Genomic DNA, 20,222 nt, shown 5'->3' with positions numbered 1-20,222 from the left:
TTCATCATCCCCTCCCTTATCCTGCTCCCCAGCTTGCAACTGCTCGAGGGGTTAACTTGCAAATGTGTGCTTGAATTTTTCATAAGCATTCAAGAAATTGTAACCAAATTTTTGCCACAATAGTCATTCGTCCTTTCACTGCTAAGAAAACGAGATCTTACCCCATACATTGGACGATAAGAAATATTTCAAAGATCATTTTTTTTTATTCTGTGTTCAACTTAGGCAGTTTATTTCAGTGTACTTTGGTAGTATAGATAGTACATCTAGTATTATCGATGAGTATAATATTCTGAGGTAACTTTTTCTTGCCCTCTTTTCCCTATGATGTACAACGAGTACTTTTGCTCCATGCTGTACCTTTTCACAAATCTTTCAAATTGTGCTACCAATATAAGGAGTAATGAATATAAATAATCGGGAGTATTGAAAATTCTGAATCGTCTAATTTGCAACTTGCAATGTCTTTGAAAAACTTAAAAAAAAAAAAACTGCAGAAATTTCTATAAATCGCCCAGTCCGAAACAACAATGTTCCCATTCATCTTAACGCTTTTATCGATCTATTGAATTATCGATAGCAGTATCTCGTCTACAATTGATGAATCGAACCCGGGATTTAAATTTCAACTCGGATACTCGTTTTCTTCTGTTTACTATTTACCGATCCGTCTCGTTAAATATTTGTATTTACGTGGATTATTGGTCGGTTAAGGGGGTGAGGTGGCAGGGAAAGAGAGAGGGTTAAATCAAGGCGAATACACGCGCCGAATGGGTGGTTGAAACTTTTTGGAGTTTGAACGCAATGCGATTTTCCAGGAAAGCCGTGACGGCGACGCCAACTTCCCCGGGCTGAGCGAATTGGTCTCCATGGAAACCACCCCAAAGCCAATCCGGGGTGCATTCGTACGTACATTTACCCTTGTCGAGGTGCGTCTGCAGCACCCCTCCCTCATTCCCTTCTCTCTTCGCAAACTTGCTACCCCTACCTCTCCTACTCTCATCTCTTCCGTATTGTTCCCCTTCTGTTCGTCTCGAGCTATCTTTTCCTCTTTGATATTCACCACCTTATTCCCCCCCCCCTTTTTTTCATTTTATTTCATTTCTTCCTTACGTCTCTCTCTTCTCGCTATAATTCTCATATTCGATATCTTCGCTCTCGTAACTTTTCTATTCTTTACACGATCCAAAGAGAACCTTTATCTTCCATTTGTCTTTCAGTTTCAATTTGATTTTTAGGGGATCGTTTTTTAACATTCTTTTTCGTTTTCCATTTAATTCGTCTGGATTCTTTTTATCATGCCCTAAATTCCTAACTTTCTTTGTATTTTCAACCCCTATTCAAAGCGTAATGGTTTATATTTTAAAACCTTTCTAAAAAATTATTCTAACTGAAAACAGAACAAACTACATAGAAATTTCTGTACTTCCTTTTATACGTATAGTAATATACATTCCCTCTTTTTTATTTTAGTTCTGTTCCTTCTGCTACTTTAAATACAGCCAGCGCTCATTTCCATATTTTCCCTTCCACTCCTTGTTTTACATTGTTATTACCCTTCCGTTTCACTCTTAATATATTGTCTAATATTTGCAGTAGAAATGTACCGAAAATTTTAACGAACCACATTTGTAAGGTGATATAAATCCAATTTTCAAATATTTCAAAGTTAGCAATCGTACATTCACTCGATAGAGTGTTTCTGCTAGTGACAGGTCTAAAGTGACATAAATCGCTATTTTCGATGGAGAATAAAGAGATCCATAAAAAAACAATGGCGAGCTATAAATATCTGTCCTTTTTTTTTGTTTATGTATCAGTGTCACATCAATTGGAAACATTGTTAACAACAATTGCTTTTCATTTTTTTTCTTTTACTCTCATTTGCTGTTCTCAATTTTCGCCAATCGACTTCTTTCACATACGTTTTTCTTGCAACTTCTCTTCTCACTTCGGTGTCTATGCCGTTCATTTCTTCTTTTTCACCAATTTCTGACCCCGGGGACGCCTTATTGGCGTCGAGCGGATTGCCTGGCACGATGCAGCCTTACAGACGCTGTTGCGTGTCTGATTGCTCGACGCCGAGCGTTTAATCGAGAGACTGACGCCGAAAATGGCTTCTATCACATTTGATAAATCCGTCACTTTCATTTTATTTCTTTCTTTTTCGAAAATGTATCCGTTTCGTTTTTCCCCTCGATAATTCCACCCTCAAAAGATGAAACAGCCTTCTACCTTGACAAGTACCTATACTTTTTCTGTTTCCTGAGATCTTCCAGAAAAATTGATTTATAATATAATTTGAGAAGGATTATTTCAGTTTGCTTTAATAATAAGATATCACCGTATTTTGGAATAGAAACGAGATTCGTGTTCCAGAATAAAAATTCTAAAATTGAAAAGTTTCTTTTCATGAAACTCGTCGTTATTCACAGTAATGAAAAACTTTTTTAATTGAATCGTACACAAAACACACACAGGTTGCGCATATTAATCGCTTTATTCCCGACTCACGAAATAGGTGTAAACTCCTTGTCTTAGTAATTTATCTACTTTTTTCTCGACAATGAGGGAACAAGCAATCTGAGTCTCTACTATTCCATGGAAAGTTGAATCTTGTTGTTGAATAACCCTCCGTCCGACGTCTCGAGGGTTTTTAAGTACTGACGCTTTGTTACTGAAAGAATGTTTTATTCCTGAATTTATTGGTTCTAAACTACTCAGCAAAGAAAGAGAGATAAGGGTTTCGAATAGACGTCGCTTTGAAAAGGCTCGCCCTAATGAGATCGAATTTAGCTCAATACCGATATAAATAGAAGCTGATTTAACGAAGAATTTCTTTTTCCATTAAAATGTTGTTTTGATTTTATGTTGATTAAGCATTAATTAATCGACAGCAATTTAACTTATAATTCTTATATCCAATTATAAGGAAACAAAAATAGTTATTAATCACATTGTTTCTTTTATTTATTTTCAACATTTACACTAAAAATTAATTTAATTGACACGATTATAAATAAATAAAGAAACAATGAGATTTACAACTGCATTTGTCTTTTTATCATTGGGCTACCAAATTATAAATAAATTATTTGACAATAAAAACGATTCAATTCTTTCTTCGATTTATAAATAAATGTTTATCTAGAGTGATTTGCAAATAAATTGGCACAGGGGAAAGAACGCTAAATATGCATAATTGCAGTAGATGTGGTACCGTTGTGTCGTCAGATATAACAAGTGTTCGTTTTCTGAATGTTTTATTCCCGTTGCTGTCGCTCGTGCGGTTTATTTCCTGCTGAAGCACCACTAACGAACCAGAGATAATGGATTCTCAAGGGCGTTTAACTTTTAATTTTTAAAACGTTAACCACCGTCTACCGGGAATTGGATGCGCGAAACCTAAAAGTGCATCACGATCCTCTTTCACAAGCATTTTTTCTATTGATCCTACTACGTACATGTAAAAGCAGTTACATTTCAACCGAATGAGTTAATTTTGCAGTATGGAAAGTACGAAATTATTAGATAATATTAATTCTGTAATCTTCCAATTTCATTTCTATGCACATAACCGTGCTCCGAGTTTTAAAGGGGTGCATGATACCAAAGTACACTGAATGAGACTAAGTTATCGAATGATGGCAATGTTGACGTTGATTGAGCGTGATGTTGATGTTCATTGAGCGTAAAATATGGAATTTGCGTCAATCCTATCATCAATATGCATGTGTCAACAGCAAATATTTATCATTATAATGGCATAGTGTTGCAATTCGTGCCATATGAAGATTATCAATGAAAGAATGACGAATATATCAATGGATCTTAATAAGGAACCACTATCACAGGGGAACCGATTATAAACCCTGTATCTCATATCTTTGTAGCATCACTTGAAAAGCCTCGTAACTCAGTTTTCACTACTTTTTTTTTGCTAATTATTAAATTGAGTAAAAGAATTACATACTGAACTATATTTTGGTGCTAATAAAAAAGTAGTACTTAATCCAAAACCTGTCAATATATTTACCAACTTGTGTTTTCATACTCACGACTTTTCGCTTATTAAGACATCGCAAGGAGAACTGACATGTACGACGCTGAAGCTCTCATGATCTACAAATGAAATGATAAAATTGTTAATTTAATATTATTAAAAAATTTATCGCGAACATGTGACAATATTGATACAACAAATTCATAAAACTTCTTTGGAGGTCATATTGTTAGATAAATAATGCAGGTAATTAAACATAGAACAAGAGGAACTTACGTTCGTAAAGTTCTCGAAGGAGAGACGTGAAAATTTACCAAAAGTGAACGTGAACCCCTTTTGAGATCTTAATATCACAGGTATTAAAAGTTGACTATCGTTCGGGTGTAAATCGTACCAAAGACATTTGTATGCTGTTTCACAAATCATTTGACTCTAAAAATAGAAAGAAATAGCTTTAAGACGACAGAAGAAAAACGTGATTGAAAAGAATTAAATAGTGTCGATTGGAGCACTAAGTGATGTAATATGTGGACACCGGAAGTGGAGGCGTTTCACTCTTCAGAATCATCTTCATTTCTTTAAATGGAGTTGCGCACTTTATGATATATCAAACGAAGCATCTTTTTATTCTCTATAAAAAAATATGTAACACTTGGGTCAAAAATTGATTATTTCAAAAGAGAGAGACAGAAAAAGCCTAGTCAATTTTCCACTCAAATATCTTCATACTTTTTTGTAAGGAATTAAGAAACGCTTCGATTGATGCATCGCAAAGTACAAAAATTCCAGTTTGAAAATTATCAAGCGATAAACCATACTATTTTACATAGGTAATATGTTACTTATTAACCTTGGCGCTGAGATATTCTCCAGCAAAGCAATATGTATACGCTTCCATCCACATAACAATGTAGAACAAGAGGGATTTAATTAATAAAGGAACTCCTCCACCAGCACTGACCGACTGTAATATAACTAAACGAATAATTAATTGTTCATAAACTGACAAATTATAAATACATATTTTTACTTACAATTACGATAAGAAAGCCCAAACAGCAAGTGATCAGAGTATTGAACAGAAGTTGGCTGAGTGCTATGTAAGTAAAGTATTTTTCTATTCTTTCCGTAAATACGATGACATCCTGATGACGGATAATAAAAAGCTTTAATTGTTCTTTATCTTGTGGAGAAACATCCATTATTGTCTGGCACATGATGTCGATTTGGTAGCCAGCATGAAATACCTGTAATTAGTAATTTTATTAGATACAAAATTTTAGAAATGAATCAAATTTATTTTACACTCACCACCATTAAGACGAGGGCACTGAAAACACCAAACGAAAAGGCGCAGGACGTTTGATGAAGAAATTGTGCAATTACCAAGAGCTCGTAAGTTGGTGACGTATTGGTTTCGAAAGGCAAATCCATTTTCAATAACAAAGGTAACGATTCGTTCCCTTCGATACTGCTTAAACTTGCCGCAGTACCAGCAACATGAAAAATTGCAGCCATCGCGTAGACAGAAACTACTGTGGTTGTCAAACGATAAGAGAAACCAGCTGTCTTCAACAGCAAATTATTAGTATCCAAAGAAGCATATTTTTTACATCCCTCTTCCATGGTTGATAAAAGTTTACAAAGTACACTATAAAATATTATTCAAAATAATATTATTTTCTTTTTCGTATTCTTATGACAGTAAATGGATCTGACGGCTTCGGATTGATGGTTTATTTAATTTAATTGTTATTGCTTAGACGTCCTTTGATACTTTTAAGGTATTTAGAAAACGAGCAAACAAATGAAATACATTTTATAAATAAAAATATAGGTCAAAGCATATAAAACAGAATATTAATTTTATTTAAATTAATAAAACCAGAAAAACTCACTCTTGATTTATCCATGCAATAATCAATTTGATATTCGTCTGAGTAAACGCCAGGATGATACACACATTGTCAATCGTTTCTACAAGGCTTGCAAATTGAAAATGCTGGATAATATATTTGTACGCATACGTTTGAAACAAAGCCAAGAATAATATCCAATAAATTTTATGAAACATTGGAAATGGTGTTCCTGGCCAGACACCGATGAAGTGAAGACCATATTTAACAGACGGGCTAATTGTACTCGTTACTTTCATTTTACACAAAACTGTTCTTACGTTGCCTTTATCCTCTCAAATTTTCCTTTACAATTCACTGGCTCATATTAAACACGAACCATCTTCTGTTTTACTTTCACTGGTATCACTACTGTCACCAGTAGCGGATTCTTGAACGATCAACGTGCTTGAACAACGATCTACGATAAACTGAACGCTTCGAAAAAACTTATTGCGTGATGCACATGCTTATGGCAGCTGTCGCGTTGCAATTGCATTTTCCACATAAATTTTGCAAATAATAAAGTACCGATTCCGTGCGTACAGCAGAAATCGAGGGCTGAGTTGTTGAAATCACAATTTGAACTTTGTTGCAATGATGAATGATTTCCATGAAAAATATAGGGTACACTGTGCATACGACACGCAAGTGCATAGTAAATCAGAGGGATCAACAATTTATTAGATTGCTAGTGGAAACGTCGCATTAGAAAACTTAAACTTGAATACCTAAGTGTCACTTAATACTTTACCAAACTGAAGACAGTGAAACGTCTATCTGTTTGATATGTGCGCGTGTGTAGTTTATTGTTAATTATTGGCTTACAGATGATAAGCTTAGTTTCATTTATATATAAGTGGATTTACATCATAGTAAATGTTTATTAAATGAAATTTTACCAGGTGAAGTATTTATAGATTTATCTATATGAAAGAAAACTATGCATATACTATTTGTGAATTTCACATTTCAAGACATTGCAAGAAGAAATGACACATAGGATGCCGAAATTTTCATAATCTATAAACAAAAAAATGGAACTATTACTTATTTTACTGTGTTTATATTCTATGTATAAAATTTTATAATATAGGTACTGATTTCACATATTCGATGTTTTATGTATCAATGCATAAAAAGAAATTCTTTAAATATTTCAGCGATATGTTTAGTACTTACTCGTGAAAAACCATTATAGATATAAATGATTAAAATTATTAAATGACAATATAAGTAGCTTACGCTCGTAAAGCTTTCCAATGAAAGAGTGGTAAATTTTCCACAAGTAAACATAAATCCTTTTTGAGATCTTAAAATCAAAAGTACCAAAAGTCGCCTTTCACTCGGATGCAAATCATACCAGTCAATTTCGTATATCGTATCCCCAATCAGTTTACTCTAAAAATGAAGAGAATTTTAATTTTGGCATTAGGTAAATCAAATATTATATATATATTAGGGATGCGCGGGTACCCGAGATTACGAACTCGGGTCGGGTCGAGTCGGAGAAAGTCGGGTGAAATCGGCCGAGTATTCGGTATCCTTCGGACTTTCACCCAAACCTACCCGATATTCTCCGATTCCACCTGAAGCTCGAGTACCCGGCGCATCTGCTTATTCACCAGGGTTGTGCGGACAATCGAACGTGTCGGGTCGGGTTCGGACGGGTACCCGACACATACATTCGAATAATCCGACTCTTTCGGTAGTTATATTTTCTCGTAATATGTATGCATAATTGAATTACCTTCGTATTCAAATATTCTCCAGAAAAACAATATATGAATATTTCCAAACAAATAACAACGTAGAAAAATACAGATCTAATTAGTAGAAACAGTCTGTTCTCAGTATGTACCGACTGTAATACAAATTTTACACAAATTAGAACACAAAAGTAACTTATTTATATTTATATAATGAAATATAAAGTGTCTGGTAGAATTATCATTGGAAACTATTAAAGATTCGAAAAACTTATCAATAAGAAGAAGGATATTGATATCCCTAACACATATGCACTTAATACGTTCAGGTCGGATTAAGTAAATCCATCCATACCGAAGAAGCAACGAGATTAAAAAGGGTTGTAAAACCGCACAAGCATGACAAAATACAAAATTCGATCCCCAAAGGGAAGATAGGGATCTGGAACACCAGATCAGTACTGTATAAACAAATACCGAGTAAAGTGTCAGCGTGCTCTATACAGTACAAAATATAACTATAAAATAGTATGGCGGAACTGAGCACCAGCGTCATCAAAAGAGTGCCGAGGTTTAATTTACAACCTCTCCTTATCTTAACCGAGGTGCACCTGTTACCCCAGACTCGACCGTGTTAGACCGGAATATGTACTTTATAGAGATTATTTACCATTACAATAAGGTATCCCAGACAGCAAGTGATCAAAGTGTTCGACGTAAGTTGGCTAAGAGTTATATATGTAAAAAGTTTCTCAATTCTGTCTGCAAATAGAATAATTTCTTTATGCCTGTTGATAAAAAAGTTTATTTGTTCCTTATTTTTGAGAGGATCATCCAATATCACTTTACACATAACGTTGATATGACAATCTAGATGAAGTACCTGCAAATGATAAATTTAATTCTAAACAATGTTAAGAAAAAATTTCTTTCTTCTTTGATAAGTAAGCTTTTCTAAAATCAAAGGAGAGAGGTACTCTGGTCAGGATTACCTTTGTACAGAATTATATTTATACCCACCACCATTAAGAGAACAGCATTAAACAGGCCAAACGTAAATCCCGATGTTAAAAGATGAAGAATTTGTACGGATACCACGAGCTCGTAAGCGGGTGATTCGTTGGTCTCAAAAGGTAAATCCATTTGGAAGAGAAGCCGTCGCGTTGAATTGTCACCGACGTGCATTGTCAATATTTCCGTTAGGTAAAAAATTGAAGAAAATACGTAAGCTGACATAACTATAGTTGTAAAATATAAAGAAATACGTGCAGTTTTCGATATCAGATTATTCGTATCGATAGCAGCGTATTTTTGGCAATCTTCGTCCATTGTTGATAAAATGTCGCGAAGTAGACTGTGAAATAATATTTTCAAGCTATCAGTATTCAGGTAACTAGGACTTTCGGCTAGGGTTCCCTAGCTTTACTAAACGCGTCAAGTGCCTATTGTTGAATTTATAAAATTCATTAATACTAATTATATATATTTTTTTTCAGAAGAATATAACTCACTCCTGATTAGTCCAAGCAACAATCAGTTTAATGCACACAAGACTGAATGGCATAGTGATGCTTAAGTTATCTATCAATTCCAAAAGACTGTCGGTATAGTAATGTTGGATAATGTATCTGTATTGATAAGTTTGAAGTAAACCCATGGCTATTACCCAACAGAATTTACGCAGCCCTGGCAACGGGGTTCCAGGCCAAACACCAACAAAATGAAGACCATATCTAACTGATGGGCTAAGCGTACTCGGAAACGTCATTTCGTATAAATCTACTGTAAAAAATTGTTTCACCACTGTCACCAGAAGAAATGCTTGGTCAATGTCTTATAAGATACTAAACTGTTGAAAAACAATGCTGTATCGAAAATCTAAGCTCACATGAATATCATAAATAATATTGTGCAATGATTGTAGGGTTGTAGGAAATAGAAACACTCGAAGACAATGTTATTACTACTTCCGACAATCATGTATAATTTCTATTAATAATACATGGTACATATACGACACGCGAGTGCATAATAGATACTCGAATCACAGGTTGGAGGTTTCAAAGTTTTGGAAGCTTAGAAATATTAGTTTCATAAGTGCATAGTGAGTTAAAGTGCATGCAACTGAAACATACACTTTAGGTTTACAAAAATGAATTCTCTCTTCGGGGATTTCTCTTTGGTAATATTTTATTTACACTATTGTTGAGTTGCAAATTCGTGCTATATCTATTGCTCCAACTAGAAAATATTTTCCTTCGGATTTTATTCCATTGCGTAAAGTACCGAAACGTACGAGGCAGAAGTTTTCAACATCTATAAAACAAAATAGAGTATGTAACAATAAATAAGATATTTTTCAGAGGATTGTGTTTATATAATATAGAGGTAAATTTAGTGGACTTTGAAGAGACACGAGGTAATTAGAATCAAAGATACATAAGTAAAATAAGGAAAATAGATCTTCCCTTTGTTATCTTCACTTATTCTCCCATTTAGACTCTAAATTCTAGAGCCACCTCCACACTAGTATATTGGCGAACGCCAAGAATTTACTTACATTAGCAAAAGTCTCTAAGGAAAGATTGATGAATTTTCCAATGGTTAGGGTTAAAGGCCTCTGAGAACGTAATATTAATAATAAAAGAGTGCGGCATTCACGAATGCTTAACCGATACCAGTTAGAATTGTACGCGGTCCAACCTATGTTCTTACTCTATAAGAAGAAACAATAGTCTTAAATGATAATAACGATGAAACATTGTTATTTAAAATATTATCTTACTTTCGTGGTAAGGTATTCGCCAGTGTAACAAAGAATAAGTGCCTCCAAATGAACGATTACGTAGTAAGGAAAACATTTTGATATGGTTGTTGCTACTTCATCGGTATCTAATGACTAAAATAATAGAAAAATGTTATAGATATGAACTTTCACGGTGTTTGGTATAATTATACAATAATTGAATATACTAACAGTTACAAGAATGAAGCTTACGAAACAAATGACCACGGTGTTAAAGAAAAATTGTATCATTGATATGAACGTGAACACATCATCTATATTGTCGGATAAATCTAAAATTCTCTGGTGTTTCATAATGATATTATTAATTACAGGTACGCGTGATTCTTCTCCATTATCATCGTTCAGTATTTTCGTCAATCTTTCGCATACCATCTCGATTTGACTGGCTAGATGAAGTACCTAGAACCAGTGAAATAAAATTTTTAAAATTTATAAGAAGTTCTAATTTTTTGTCTGCAGAACTTCATTAAATCAACCCGCTTGACAGCGACTTAAGGCATCGTAGCACCACAGGTCGTATCTCAAATAATTGTTTCTTTATGTTACAATTTATCATATTATTGTTACTATTTAAAATTCAATTTATTTTTATATTTTGCAATTTTTGTGGTAACATATCTTCATAAAATACAAAAATCAACTCACAAGGGTTGCAATAAGAGTCATTAACATTCCTGCCATCAGGGTAAATGTTGACTGTGCGATGATTTGCAGCGTAACAATAATTTCGTAAATTGGTGAGATTGTTGCTTCAAAAGGAAGTTCCATTCTTAATAAGAATTTCCTTTCGTTAGGATGTAACGTTCCATCGTTGTCGTCGGGACCAAAAAATACACTTATAGAATATAAAGTGATGCTGAATGTGAATGATACAATCATAATCTTCGTAATACGATACGATAACGTGGCTTTGTTTATCATTACTTCCATATTCCATTCAGATTTACAATTATCCCAATCTTCTGCCATTATTGTCAAAGTTTCCAAAAAAACTCTGCATAAAATAATATCCACAGTCATATAGTTTTCGTACATTTATAATTAGATGTTGAATAATCTGTGAAGGGGATATTAAACTAGAATCAGTTTCTTCTTGCAATTTTTATTTGTTTAAAAGAGAAATAATGAGAAAAATAGAATGTATCTATTTGAGGAAGGTGTTTGAATTTCAAATTCAAATTGAAATATGTAATTTTAATTCTTGTAATTAATCAGGAAAAGAAATCGAAATGTATGTCTTACCGTCGGTGGGACCAAATAATAATAAACTTCAGAAGAAGAAGAGTGTTCGAAAAAGTGATGCTTAAGCCATCCAATAGGTCCGTTAAGGAATCTGTTTTGACATGGGTAATGCAGTACCAATATTGAAATATCAGGATCGTTGTCATCGTTGCTGACCAAACGATATGTTTTAAAATTGGATAGGAAGAATTTGGCCAGGCCCCAATCAAACGTAGGCTGAATTCAACCGGGTGACTGATGATGCTTTTCCCCGTCATAAATATTTGATTTTTATCCTATACTGCCACTCAAAGATTTAGGTGTACCTTGTAGAAAGTAAAATCTTGTTAAATTCGACTAATGAAACCTCACTTATAGTCATTTTTACTTATACTCGTTTCAGTTAATAGGAAACTTAGTAATTTATGAAAGTAAAATTAATTTAATTTATTGAAATTATGTAGGTGTCAGGTTGGGCCTCTAAAAATGTAGACTGACCCCTTAATCATTCTAAAATTTTTAGACTTTGAGACTCTAAAATTCTAAACTTCTCTCGTCAAATTTTATATCAATAGAAATAAATATTTCGCTCCAAATGAAATGTGAAATACAATTGAAACCAAAAGATACAATAATAATATTTATTAAAACTAATGTCCTTAGTGACATTATGAATAAAAAATGAAGAAATATTAAAATTAAGTAGTTTTCACTGTGGCATCCAACCTGTTAAATTTATGAGTCTAGTTACACGAAAATTTGTCTTATTGTTAGTTGAATTGAATCATATTCGACCGATTACTGTGTACTGGAGAACATTTTACTGGAAATAAAGACTGAACTTTCATAGAAATAAAACATCCTTTATCGATCGAATACAATTATCTGTGCTGTATCATAAAGTGCTTAATGCTCACACAATTTATAGTTATCTTAGCAATTACACTGCTAACAAAAGAAGAAGAAGAAGAAGAAGAAGAAAAAGTAAAGGTGGCATCCTAGACTTTCCCACAGGCCATATTATGAGCTATTTACATTAAAAATACAAACTGATAGGTTACAATGATAGGTATACCTATATTTATTTGCTCCCTTTGGAAAGACACTTTTTCAAACGAACAGTCTTTCGTATGACAAAATTTATACGCGTAATACAACTTCTTACGTCCATCGTTGTTAGGATTTCTAAGTCTCAGAGGAGATGGTAGCGACATGGGTCACCATAATTTTAAATTTTTGTGAAGCATTTGTTCAATTGTTTAAAAAAGAATTATTATTAACAGATAAAGTGTTCTTTCTTCTATAAAACTCGAAGAAAACTTAAAATCAAGTCCGCAGTACTGACGAATCGAATAAGGTAACATACGTGAGATGCAACTACTATGAATGTAGTATTAAATTATTGGCACGTGATAAGGATTGACAAAATGGTAAATCAATAGTTTAGTCTGCACATCTATTTAGAATTTCTTACTGCAGAAACGGATATAAAAAATTTTTTAAATAATAAAAAGAGAGCAAATTGAAAAAGTGACAACTAAAAATAGAAACCCGAACAATTAACTAATCAAATTAATGCAGGAACTCTATACTAAACTAGAAAATGATGGCAGCTGTAGGTGACATTAAACTTACGTTGAAAAAGAAGAAAAGGAAATTGTAATAAGATTTCGTTTCGAGGTAATATTAATAAATACATTTATTGAAATTTGTTGTAACATACACTATCATTAAAATAACAGACATATTATTTATTTGTTATAAAACATTGTTACATGTAAAAATCTTCAATTTCAAGCCGTAATCTTATAAATTTGTCGACACATGTACATAACAATTTCTTTCCCATTCAGAAAAATTGTATAAAAAATATTTCTATAAATCGCATGGAAGACACATATTTTTAAAATTGACTTCGTCTTGTGTTATACTTTTCACATTAAATAACAAATAGCGCAAATTACATAATGGCAGTGAACGTAGTTATAAAATCAAAGGAAATCACTTCTAATATCCTGCTTTATCACGATACAAAAATATTTTCCTTATATTTTTCACGCATTAAATAATTTCTCGTCGTTTGTAAATTTTTTTAAAATTTGATACAGTGCAAAGTAAAAAAATTAATTGTACGGGCTAATGATTTCATTGTTGAACTTTTCAGTATCTATTACGATTTAGTTTTATTTACCGTAAAAAAATATAGTTAGCGCATATAAGATCATACAAACTATAACAATTGACTATGTAAGTGTTATTTACATTCCGTTATAAGCTGGACCACCCCCACCTTCCGGTACAACCCAGTTAATATTTTGACTTGGATCCTTAATGTCACATGTTTTGCAATGAATGCAATTTTGAGCGTTGATTTGTAGCCGTTCTCCATCTCCAGATTCTAGTGGTACAAATTCATATACACCTAGAAAGAAACAACAACAAATGGAACATGTTCTAAAATGTTAATTTAAGCCCTCCCTAACTTTTATCTTCTCATATTTCATTGGGAAGAAAACCTGCGACATCAAAGTCAACAAATGATCGATTTAACGTGGAATGACCCCAAAGAAAACCCACCAAGAGTTTCATTTCGAAGGTCAAATCCATACCCTCCGCCAGACAGTCGATAAACCGCCCCTACCATAATCCAGACGTTCTAGCCGTATCCTGTAGGAAAACAACTCCCTATCAGACTCCTCCCTATTTCCCCGACTACCAGTTTTAGGGAAATGAAAACTCGGTTCGTAACAGAGAAAGAAAAAATATTGATAATGAGAGCAACAGGCACATTGAAACTTTATATTTTCTCGCTTACAAATCCTAATAATTTTATTCAACCCTTAAGTACCATGATAGGATCAGATTTGGTTCTGTTAAAATTATAGTTTCTCTACAAAGAACTAGATAACGTTATTCAAGTAAATGTTATTCGAACTTACTGTTCCTATCAAGAAAAAAGTAAAAATAAAAATTATAAAATACTGCTACTTTAAATTGGTATTCCAAAATTTCAAGGTTCCAAAGTTTATAATGCGAAAAGTAGAAAAATTGATAAAATATAAAAAGTTAAACATAAATCAAGTGCTTTAGCTCTAAAATTAAAAAAAAATTCAAATTAATTGATTTATGATTTGTGAGTGATTCATGTGTGTATCTAAGTCAATGTCTGAATTTATAGGCACGAACAAAATGGTATTCTATGGCAAGGTTGTTGGCCGCAGCACTTTGAATTCGAGAAGTGAGCTTGGTTGAGGGTAGTCTAGCCGTGAGGGGTGCCCGGATGGCCCAAGTTCAAGGACACATCGCTCGATAAACCCAGACGAAACTGAGAGAGGGAGAAAACAGAGATGAAGGATTGGAAGCGGAAAGAAAAGAAGAGAAAAAAATTGTGGACGAAAGGAAGCAATTTTTATGAAAAGGTAAATGCATAAGTATATAGAAAAAAAAAATTGGGAATGATGAAAATTAATTGCGCATTATTATCAGGCTACAGATGTTCGTGCAAAAGCATATTTGTATAAGAAATAAGTAAGAGAAAGGAACCTAGATAATATTTTAGTTATTAAATGCAGATTCGGCTGCTTGATTACTATATTTAAAATCACAAACAGTTTAATACGAATTATGAATTCATTTTTATATTTCTGTAAAAGTAAAAAGTATTAAGTTCATAATCCACTATCACCTTCTGCAAAAGCATTCTTCCTAAGTCTGAGAAATGGACAAAAAGCTTATAATCAACTATATGTACAAGTATTAAATACATTTATGACTTACCTGCGGGACAAAATCGACTTTCTGGTCCAGCAAATATTGCTAAATTTCTTTTCACTGGTATAGTATCATCTGCCAAGGTAAGATGAGGAGGTTGATCATCTTCATGATTTGTACCAGTGAGAGCCACAGAAGATAGTAAATCAAAAGATATTACATTATCTGGTTTTGGATACTCAATTGGTATACTCTCAGCAGCTGGTTTTAATTTTTTGCAATCGAGACCTACAAAATTGCCGTTGATAGTAACGAATACATTTCTTATATTTTATTAATTAATTGATCTATAAGCTGTTGTACCCCCGTGAGAGAAAGTCCATGGCTCTCGTCCACCAACTAACATCGAAAATCCAGAATATAACAAACCACCGTAAAGACCAAGACTCGTGTGAAAACTTGGTCTTATATTTCTTACAGCTTTTAATTCCTTATAAATCCAACTATTCTTGACTTTTTCAGTATAAGTTTTCGGTTCTAAACCTTTTGTCGGTGAGGGATTATTTTCCGCCTCTATAATAGATTCAATTACACTTTCTGCTGCAAGCATTCCACTTTTCATGGCATTATGCGTTCCTTTAATTTTGGGAACGTTAAGAAATCCCGCCGTACAACCAATAAGGCAGCCGCCAGGAAACTGAAGTTTAGGAATAGATTGAAAACCACCTTCTACTAATGCTCTTGCCCCATAAGCAATTCTAAAATAGCAATTAAAGATTTGCAAAACCAGTAACTAGATTTTCATAATTATAAAAGTACTTTAGACTCAAATTCACCTCTTTCCTCCTTCAAGTACCGATCTAATACTTGGATGATGTTTAAATCTTTGAAATTCTTTAAATGGATGTAAGTAAGGGTTAGCATAATCTAAGCCAATAACAAAACCAATGGCTATAAGAGGTGTATCTTCGTTGAGGTGATACAAAAAGGAACCGCCGTAAGTATCTTTTCTCAGTGGCCAGCCAACAGTATGCTCTATAGTTCCAGGCGCATGTTTCTCCGGACTAATTTCCCAGATCTATTAACAGCGCTTTTTTTCTCACATTTATCGCTCCGATTAAAAGTAAGTACATGAAAATCTTATGCTAATTACCTCTTTCAATCCTATGCCATAAGTTTGAGGTTCGCAATCCTTTCTAAGATCTAGTTTCTTTGATACTTGTTTTGTAAGATGACCATGGCATCCTTCTGCAAAAATCGTACATTTTGCATGCAGTTCCATTCCACGTTCAAAGGTTTCCTTTGGAGAACCATCCTTAGCAATACCAACATCATTTGTAGCAATTCCCTTAATAGATCCATCCTCATGATAAAGTACTTCTGCTGCAGCATATCCTGGATATAATTCTACTCCTGCAGCTTCTGCTTGTTCTCCAAGCCAAGCTACAACGTGACCTAATCTAAAAAAGATAGCAATTAAACAAAAAAAGAATTATTTTTAATATATAAACAAAAATGTGTACATTTAATTTATTACCTAACAATATAATTTCCATGATTATGCATTGGCATTCCTTTCAAAATAGGTACTGATATTCTGCCTTTTTCAGTGAGAAGTGCAAATTTATCTTTTGTAACAGGAGTTTTTAATGGTGCACCCAATTCCTTCCAATTTGGAATTAATTCATTCAAAGCAATAGGGTCTATACAAGCTCCACTAAGGATATGACCACCAATAGTAGCAGCCTTTTCAACAACTGTAACTCTGAGTTCTTTTCCATGCTTTTCTGCTAATTTCCGTGCTTGGATTGCAGCAGATAGCCCAGCTGGACCAGCTCCCACAATTAAAATATCAGTTTCATCTACATATCTTTCCATGTTCGTACCTGCAACATGTGTTTATAAATAAAGTTAATGAATATATCTTCTCAAATTTGTTAATATACCTGTATGTTAGATTAATATTCGTGGATCACATACCTTTCCATCTTGGATCTGTTTCCCTGGGTACAACAGTGTAATGAGTTGTGATTTTTGGAAACTTTTCTTGTGAATAAGCTCTTTGAAAAGTCCATTTCAATTTCTGTACTATCAAGAGACATGATTAAAGGAGAATATTAGTACTTAACATATAATTTATTACGATTTATAAATTACATAAATCATTCTCATATTTTACAATTTTAAAATATTTCTGATGGATACAATGAACATTAACAGATAGGTAAATATAACAAGAATATAATGAATCGGTTTAATTTTTTATTCGTCTTGCGTAATTACAATCTTGTCAAATCGAAAGATAAAGATATTAGTAAAGAAATGAATCTAGCCTATCAATATAATTCTTATGAATTTGTCTGATCAAGACAATACATTTCTACTTGTGTTTTCGTAAGTACGTCACGCTCTAAAAAACCTATGTTGCATATCATAAGTCGGTAATTGGTCCATCGAAATAACGTTTATTTATATCGCTATGTATGCGTATATATGTATATTATGAGAGTAAAGTTCACTTCCATACAAAAGTGATGGTGCAATATGTATCTTCTACATGATATAATCATTCCAATATTATAATGCGTTTATAAATGCTTTAACGTTGTGAAAACATTTAGTAGAATTTTTCTTTTAAACACAATGTACATTAAATAAAATTTGCATTAAAAAATAGGTGTACACTTCATTTGAATCATTTAATTCATTACCAAATTAGTATAGATTATAATCAACATATAAAATACTTTTATTAATGTTATAAATTATAATAAAGAAACTTGTCATTCTTCGATTAAACATACAAATCAATTGTTTAGGAGTTAAATACCTAAACTTACTTATTATTTCTTCAAACACTTAAAACAATCTTTATTAAATAAAACATACAATATTACCTTAAACAATGGTATAATTAACGAACTTACGATTGTTTGATGTATTAAATATTACTCGAGCCATAGTTGCACATTAAATGAACTATGATCCAGATAATAGTACCGGTCATCTATATTACAATAATCACACCCAGCTGTTGCTGTAAGTATAATCCAAAATCATCCGTCAAAACTGAGTTCATTATTGTGTCCCCCTTTTATCGATAATTTTACTGTAAAGCATACATTATTGCCATCTAGAGAAAATTCGTAGTAATATATACTGAGAATCTCTGTCGGTAAAAGAGGGGAGGACAAACGTATTGATTTTATTACTTCTGTCTGCGCCCTTTATATCTATGATTCCACTATATCTCTGCACCGTTATACCACTGCATTCCTTACATCTCAGTATTCCTAACATCTCTGCATCCCTCACATCTCTGCATTCTTTTCATCTCTACATTCCTTACATCGCTTCATCCCTTATATCCCTACATTCCTTACATATCTTCATCCCTTACATCCCTGCATTCTTTTCATCCCTACATTCTTTTCATACCTACATTATCTTCATCCCTTACATCCCTTCATCCCGTACATCCCTACATTCTTTTCATCCATACATTCTTTCCATCCCTACATTCCTTTCATCCCTACATTCCTTACATCGCTTCATCCCTTATATCCCTACATTCCTTACATATCTTTATCCCTTAGATCCCGACATTCCTTACATCTCTTCATCCCTTACATCTCTTCATCCCTTACATCCCTGCATTTTTTTCATCCCTACATTCTTTTCATACCTACATTCTCTTCATCCCTTACATCCCTACATTCTTTTCATACCTACATTCCCTTCATCCCTACATTCTTTTCATCCATACATTCTTTCCATCCCTACATTCCTTACATCCCAGTACCTCCCTGATATTGAATTGAAATTTTTGCGGCTATGAGGCCTGCGACTTTATACAAATTTAGTTCCTCTTCTCGCCACCAGAGGGCGCTGATTCGACATCGAAATTTTAGTTCACATTTCTGCCACTAGAGGGCCAAAATTGCTGATTGGTTTAGTTCCTTTTTCAAAAACCAGATGGCGCTGATTCGAGGTCGAGATTTTAGTTCACATTTTTGCCGCTAGAGGGCCAAAATCGCTGCTTGATTTAGTTCCTTTTTCAAAAACCAGATGGCGCTGATTCGAGGTCGAGATTTTAGTTCACATTTTTGCCGCTAGAGGGCCAAAATCTCTGCTTGATTTAGTTCCTTTTTCGAAAACCAGAGGACGCTGATTCAACATCGAATCAGCGCCCTCTGGTGGCGAAAAAAGGAATCAACTTACCTTTACTTACCTTTACTCGAAGCAGTCTTTATAATATATTTATTGTAAGGGATGCAGAGATGTAAGAAATATAGGGATAAAAAGAATGTAGGGGTGAAAGGAATGTAGGGATGTAAGGGATGAAGTGATGTAAGGAATGTAGGGATGAAAACAATGTAGGGATGTAAGGGATGAAGCGATGTAAGGAATGTAGGGATGAAGGGAGTGTACGGATGAAGAGGATGTAGGGATGAAAAGAGTGGAGAGATGATAATAATGAAGGGATTTAAGGGATGAAAAGAATGTAAGGATGAAAGGGATGTAGGGATGAAAAGAATGTAGGGATGAAAAGAATGTAGGGATGAAAGGAATGTAGAGATGAAAGGAATGTAGGGATGAAGAGAGTGTAGGGATGAAAAGAATGTAAGGATGAAAGGGATGTAGGGATGAAAGGAATGTAGTGATGAAAAGAATGTAGGGATGAAGAGAGTGTAGGGATTTAAGGGATGAAAAGAATGCAGAGATGTAACGGAACGACGGATGTAAAGGAATTCTGTAGGGGTTCGGGGCTGGGGCCCTGGTCTCCACTGCACGCGGCCTGAGGGGTGCCGCCATCGGGTGTGGGCCCGATGTCGGCGGAGAGTGACACATGGCGGTGGGTCAAAGGACCCACC

The 20,222-nt window shown here is 33.8% G+C and overlaps 4 protein-coding genes and 1 long non-coding RNA gene across 11 annotated transcripts in view; 1 reads left to right on the top strand and 4 right to left on the bottom strand.

Annotated features, from left to right (window-relative positions):
* The window catches only part of LOC117602373 (uncharacterized), a 52,860-nt gene extending 37,441 nt beyond the window's left edge, over nucleotides 1-15,419 (top strand). For 4 of the 5 annotated variants that reach the window (XR_013063329.1, XR_013063332.1, XR_013063331.1 and 1 more), the window contains exon 3: nucleotides 14,816-15,109. This is a non-coding gene — a long non-coding RNA (uncharacterized LOC117602373). The other variant, XR_013063333.1, reaches the window with a different exon arrangement.
* LOC117602372 (uncharacterized) lies at nucleotides 887-6,311 on the bottom strand. 3 transcript variants are annotated; one of them, XM_076691815.1, is made up of 7 exons: nucleotides 5,902-6,311; nucleotides 5,315-5,654; nucleotides 5,038-5,250; nucleotides 4,854-4,967; nucleotides 4,280-4,435; nucleotides 4,059-4,122; nucleotides 887-2,677 (listed from the first exon to the last, which is right to left on the bottom strand). In XM_076691815.1, exons 1-6 carry the CDS (start codon nucleotides 6,156-6,158, stop codon nucleotides 4,072-4,074), a joined length of 1,131 nt encoding a protein of 376 aa, XP_076547930.1. In that variant the 5' UTR covers nucleotides 6,159-6,311; the 3' UTR covers nucleotides 887-2,677; nucleotides 4,059-4,071. The 3 variants fall into 3 exon arrangements, with proteins under 3 accessions (XP_076547930.1, XP_034176182.1, XP_034176181.1); XM_034320291.2 differs by lacking the exon at nucleotides 4,854-4,967; XM_034320290.2 differs by lacking the exons at nucleotides 887-2,677; nucleotides 4,854-4,967 and having other exon boundaries at nucleotides 3,074-4,122.
* On the bottom strand, nucleotides 6,222-9,375 carry LOC117601944 (odorant receptor 67c-like). Its single transcript, XM_034319318.2, has 6 exons — nucleotides 9,119-9,375; nucleotides 8,628-8,961; nucleotides 8,278-8,490; nucleotides 7,649-7,762; nucleotides 7,144-7,299; nucleotides 6,222-6,329 (listed from the first exon to the last, which is right to left on the bottom strand). Exons 1-6 carry the CDS (start codon nucleotides 9,373-9,375, stop codon nucleotides 6,222-6,224), a joined length of 1,182 nt encoding a protein of 393 aa, XP_034175209.2.
* On the bottom strand, nucleotides 10,117-11,385 carry LOC117601945 (putative odorant receptor 92a). Its single transcript, XM_076691591.1, has 5 exons — nucleotides 11,315-11,385; nucleotides 11,062-11,272; nucleotides 10,585-10,815; nucleotides 10,393-10,506; nucleotides 10,117-10,323 (listed from the first exon to the last, which is right to left on the bottom strand). Exons 1-5 carry the CDS (start codon nucleotides 11,383-11,385, stop codon nucleotides 10,117-10,119), a joined length of 834 nt encoding a protein of 277 aa, XP_076547706.1.
* Nucleotides 13,384-18,442, bottom strand: Etf-QO (electron transfer flavoprotein-ubiquinone oxidoreductase). The gene is made up of 8 exons (XM_034320289.2): nucleotides 18,276-18,442; nucleotides 17,329-17,436; nucleotides 16,886-17,234; nucleotides 16,502-16,808; nucleotides 16,185-16,426; nucleotides 15,712-16,106; nucleotides 15,415-15,636; nucleotides 13,384-14,059 (listed from the first exon to the last, which is right to left on the bottom strand). The coding sequence occupies exons 1-8, from the start codon at nucleotides 18,307-18,309 to the stop codon at nucleotides 13,896-13,898; spliced, it is 1,821 nt and encodes a 606-aa protein (XP_034176180.2). The 5' UTR covers nucleotides 18,310-18,442; the 3' UTR covers nucleotides 13,384-13,895.
* Between the last annotated feature and the right edge of the window lie 1,780 nt (nucleotides 18,443-20,222).

Source organism: Osmia lignaria, chromosome 13 (assembly GCF_051020975.1).
Source record: "Osmia lignaria lignaria isolate PbOS001 chromosome 13, iyOsmLign1, whole genome shotgun sequence".
NCBI classification, from domain to species: Eukaryota; Metazoa; Arthropoda; class Insecta; order Hymenoptera; family Megachilidae; genus Osmia; species Osmia lignaria.
This window is presented reverse-complemented; position numbering and strand designations above follow the sequence as displayed.